The sequence below is a fragment of the Kryptolebias marmoratus genome, linkage group LG12, assembly GCF_001649575.2.
Source record: "Kryptolebias marmoratus isolate JLee-2015 linkage group LG12, ASM164957v2, whole genome shotgun sequence".
In the NCBI taxonomy this organism is placed as follows: domain Eukaryota; kingdom Metazoa; phylum Chordata; class Actinopteri; order Cyprinodontiformes; family Rivulidae; genus Kryptolebias; species Kryptolebias marmoratus.
This window is the reverse complement of record NC_051441.1, coordinates 314826-319741: the sequence shown is the minus strand read 5'-3', so window position 1 is coordinate 319741 and position 4916 is coordinate 314826. Positions and strand designations below refer to the sequence as shown.

The 4916-nt window shown below is 54.1% G+C and overlaps 1 protein-coding gene across 1 annotated transcript in view; it reads left to right on the top strand.

Moving 5' to 3' along the window:
* LOC108229447 (serine/threonine-protein kinase TAO2) overlaps positions 1 to 4916 on the top strand; it is a 14442-nt gene that overhangs the window by 5937 nt on the left and 3589 nt on the right. Inside the window, exons 3-11 of the mRNA XM_037978681.1 lie at positions 816 to 887; positions 2140 to 2241; positions 2377 to 2422; positions 2505 to 2601; positions 3173 to 3286; positions 3634 to 3725; positions 3804 to 3897; positions 4511 to 4592; positions 4675 to 4914. Of these exons, the coding sequence (XP_037834609.1) occupies positions 816 to 887; positions 2140 to 2241; positions 2377 to 2422; positions 2505 to 2601; positions 3173 to 3286; positions 3634 to 3725; positions 3804 to 3897; positions 4511 to 4592; positions 4675 to 4914 (939 nt within the window). The remainder of the gene's footprint in view (positions 1 to 815; positions 888 to 2139; positions 2242 to 2376; positions 2423 to 2504; positions 2602 to 3172; positions 3287 to 3633; positions 3726 to 3803; positions 3898 to 4510; positions 4593 to 4674; positions 4915 to 4916) is intronic.

Sequence of the window (4916 nt, the reverse complement as noted above, 5' to 3'; positions counted from 1 at the left end):
TTACAGGATGATCAGGATTACAGGGTAATCTGGATTACATGGTAATCTGGATTACAGGATGATCTGGGTTACAGGATGATCTGGATTACAGGGTAATCTGGATTACAGGGTAATCTGGATTACAGGATGATCAGGATTACAGGGTAATCTGAATTACAGGGTGATCAGGATTACAGGGTAATCTGGATTACAGGGTAATCTGGATTACAGGATGATCTGGATTACAGGGTAATCTGGATTACAGGATGATCAGGATTACAGGGTAATCTGGGTTACAGGATGATCTGGATTACAGGGTAATCTGGATTACAGGATGATCAGGATTACAGGGTAATCTGGATTACAGGATGATCTGGATTACAGGGTAATCTGAATTACAGGATGATCTGGATTACAGGGTAATCAGGATTACAGGGTAATCTGGATTACAGGGTAATCTGCTTTTAAACTCCTGCACCTTCAGAGCAAACTCCCAAACAAAGACCTTCTTATCACAGCTAATCTGAAACTGCACTGCCAGCTCTCAGACCCTTTCAAAATAAAAGCAGGAGACGATGTCCTCAGATATGTGAGGCGATGGTTGGTAAATAAGAAATAAACTTAGAGTTTTGTGAGGCTGGTTTACCTGAAATCCCCTCCAGGTGTTGGTAGAATTTACAGATCTGCTGCGACACGCCTCCAGGTGAATCTGTTTGCAGACCAGACTGTTTTTTTCCTGGACTACCTCTGGGTGTGTCTGAGTTTAGGAAGTTTATCTTTATTTTATAAAACCTTCAGAGTAACCTGAATATTAAACCCTGGCCTTGGTCTTGCAGGCTCGTGACGTGTGCAGCAATGAGGTGGTGGCCATCAAGAAGATGTCGTACAGCGGGAAGCAGACCAACGAGGTGACGGCGTCCTCACATCCTACCTGTTGACCTGATGAGCTAACGGCTAGTCTGAGCTGGACGGAGACAAAAGATGGCGACCTTCCTAAAACCCCAGTTTCATTCAAATGTTGCTTTAAGTAAACATTCACGGTGTGGCGTTACTTCCAGGCGCTAGCAGCAGCCTGTAGCACTTCCAGGACAAAAAGCAAACCTGTTATCAGTGATGTGAGAGTTCAAAGCCGGACTCATCGTTAATGAGTTTAAACCTTCTGAAGTTCCTGTTGATGGGGCCCCTGGTCTCCTGGACCCCAGAGCCCCCGAGCCCCTGGACTCCTGAGTCCATGGGCCCTGGGCCTCTGAGCCCCTGGACCCCTGGGCTCCTGGACCCTTGGGCCCCTGGACTCCTGAGTCCATGGGCCCCTGGGCTCTTGGACCCCTGGGCTCTTGGACCCTTGGGCCCCTCGGCTCCTGGGCCTCTGAGCCCCTGGTCCCCTGGGCTCTTGGACCCCTGGGCTCCTGGACCCCTGGGCTCTTGGACCCTTGGGCCCCTCGGCTCCTGGGCCTCTGAGCCCCTGGTCCCCTGGGCTCTTGGACCCCTGGGCCCCTGGGCCTCTGAGCCCCTGGTCCCTTGGGCTCTTGGACCTTTGGGCCCCTGGGCTCTTGGACCCCTGGGCTCTTGGACCCCTGGGCCCCTCGGCTCCTGGACCCCTGGGCTCTTGGACCCCTGGACCCCTGGGTTTCTGGACCCCTGGGCCCCTGGGCTCTTGGACCCCTGGGCTCCTGGTCCCCTGGGCTCTTGGACACCTGGGCTCCTGGGCCCCTGGTCCCCTGGGCTCTTGGACCCCTGGGCTCCTGGACCCCTGGGTTTCTGGACCCCTGGGTTTCTGGACCCCTGGGCCCCTGGGCTCTTGGACCCCTGGGCCCCTGGGCTCTTGGACCCCTGGGCTCCTGGGCCCCTGGTCCCCTGGGCTCTTGGACCCCTGGGCTCCTGGACCCCTGGGTTTCTGGACCCCTGGGCCCCTGGGCTCTTGGACCCCTGGGCCCCTGGGCCCCTCGGCCCCTGGACCCCTGGGCTCTTGGACCCCTGGACCCCTGGGCCCCTGGCTTTAATGGCTGCAGGTTGTTTAAATAAAGCCGTTAACATGAAGCCAGCAGTGACCCTCTGCTCAGACTAGCCATTAGCTCGTCAGTCTGTCCCTACAGAACGTAGACGGCGGTGTTTCTCAGCTTCCTGTCTGGCGGCGGCCTCAGTGTTTGCTCTCGTGTGCAGAAATGGCAGGACATCATTAAAGAGGTGAAGTTCCTGCAGAAACTCGGACACCCCAACACCATAGAGTACCGCGGCTGTTACCTGAAGGAACACACAGCATGGGTACGTCCTGTTTCCTGTTGGAGATAGTTTGTACGACTTTACATCTGTAGCTGCAAAGAAATCTGCTTATTAAACGGAGCCTCGGCTCGGGTCCTCCTCCGCTGACGGCATCTGTCCGTCTTCTTTGTCCCTCAGCTGGTGATGGAGTACTGCCTCGGCTCGGCTTCGGACCTCCTCGAAGGTTCGTCCAGCTTCACCTCCGTGTTCACCCTTCAGTGTCTCCTTGGCTCCTCTGACTCTGGGTTTCTGTTTTCTCCTCTCAGTTCACAAGAAGCCCCTCCAGGAGATGGAAATAGCTGCTATCACCCACGGAGCTCTGCAGGGATTAGCATACCTTCACTCTCACAACATGATCCACAGGTGAAGTCTGCGTCCTGACCTTTAGTACAGAGCAGCAGCAGGTTCCAGCAGGTTCCAGCAGCTCCCACAATAATCATTACCAGTTCTCCTGGGAGCAGCTTTAATTCACGTCTTCTGTTTCCGGTTGAATCAAACACATTCATGAACACGGCTCCCAGGTCCCACCCACATCGTCCTTCAGGAGTTCAGCTCTGGGATCTGATCCTGGGGCCAGTCTGAGACCAGTCTGAGACCAGAGACTAGTCTGGGACCAGTCTGAGACCAGTCTGGGACCAGTCTGAGACCAGTCTGAGACCAGTCTGGGACCAGTTTGAGACCAGTCTGGGAACATCTGTTGCACAAATGTTTTAAACATGTTCAACCTTCAAGCAGCAGGAAGGTTTCTCTGGTCCCCGTGTTGGTGTGGAGCGTCTCGTTCAGGTCCTGATGGGTCCTGGCAGGTCCTGGCAGGTCCTGACGGGTCCTGGCAGGTCAATCAGCTGTCTTCCTTCCAGCAGGGTGGATGTTTGGATCAGGTGTTGGGAGGAGCGGTGCGGACGCCTCCTGACTCGGGTGTTTCTGTCCTCTGCAGGGATGTGAAAGCAGGAAACATCTTGCTGACGGAGCCCGGTCAGGTCAAGCTGGGGGACTTCGGCTCAGCATCCATCGTGTCTCCGGCCAACTCCTTCGTGGGGACGCCCTACTGGTGAGCTGACACTTCTGCAAACATGGCTGCCGGTGCAGTCGGACCGTTTGAACACACGGTGATGATCCGCAGCATCACTCAGGTCTCTGTCGACGGTTTGAGCAGTAGACAAGAAGAAGAAAGGATTCTCAGCAGGAATTAGACTCACGCAGGATTTTATTGGTTTCCCTGTTTTCTCTTTGACATCATTTTAAATCTGGGGGGGCTGCTGGGGTCCAGGAGGAACCACCACGGTGCGGTAGTAGCTGAGAGTCATTCACATCACAGACTCTGAGGGCTGACAGGGCGGCGGGCGGGTGATATGCATTCCTCATTAACGCATTCCTTTAATTTCCCCGTGTCTCCAGGATGGCTCCGGAGGTGATCCTGGCCATGGATGAGGGTCAGTACGACGGGAAGGTGGACGTCTGGTCTCTGGGCATCACCTGCATCGAGCTGGGTACGACCTGCCGACTCATTTCTCTGTGGGGGGGGCATCTGTGTCCTTAAACGTCTCTGGTCTCTGCTTGTCCCCCAGCTGAGAGGAAGCCCCCGCTGTTCAACATGAATGCTATGAGTGCCTTATACCAGATCGCCCAGAACGAAAGTCCTGTCCTGCAGTCCAATCACTGGTGAGGCCCCGCCCCCTCACCTGCAGATTCAAGCTCCCATTGGTTCCCTGACAGACAAGATCCGCCTCAGGAGTCACTGAAGAAATCAGGAAAGGTTGGATCTGACACGGGGACAGACACGAGACATTCAGGAGACATCCAGGAGACATTCTGGAGACATTCAGGAGACATTCTGGAGACATTCTGGAGACATTCGGAGACATTCTGGAGACATTTAGGAAGCATTCTGGAAACATTTAGGAGACATTCAGGAGACATACTGGAGACATACTGGAGACATACTGGAGACATTTAGGAGACATTCTGGAGACATTCAGGAGACATTCAGGAGACATTTAGGATACATCAGGAGACTTTCAGGAGACATTCTGGAGACTTTCAGGAGACATTCTGGAGACATTTAGGAGACATTTAGAAGACATTTAGGAAACATTCAGGAGACATTCTGGAGACATTTAGGAAACATTCAGGAGACATTCTGGAGACATTTAGGAGACATTTAGGAGACATTCAGGAGAGATTCTGGAGACATTTAGGAAAAATTCTGGAGACATTTAGGAGACCTTCTGGAGACCCTGTCCACCAGCCTTTATTCCGTCTGTCTGTGTTTCAGGTCCGACTCGTTCCGCAGCTTCGTGGACTCGTGTCTGCAGAAGATTCCTCAGGACCGTCCCACGTCGGACGTGCTGCTGAACGTGAGCGCTCCACACCTCAGATTTCCTCGGTCGGGTTCTTCTCCTCGCCGTTCTCACCTGTCGTCTCCTCCCCCTCCTGCAGCATCGCTTCCTGTGCCGCGAGCGCCCACAGACCGTCATCATGGACCTGATCGCACGAACCAAGGACGCCGTGAGGGAGCTGGACAACCTGCAGTACCGCAAGATGAAGAAGATTCTGTTCCAGGAAACCCAGCAGAACGGGCCCGTGACCGAGGGAGGGGAAGACGAAGAGGTGAGGAAGATGATGATGTTTTCAGAGGAAGCCTCAGAGCTCCAGCTTTGTCTACGCGGACATCAGAAGGC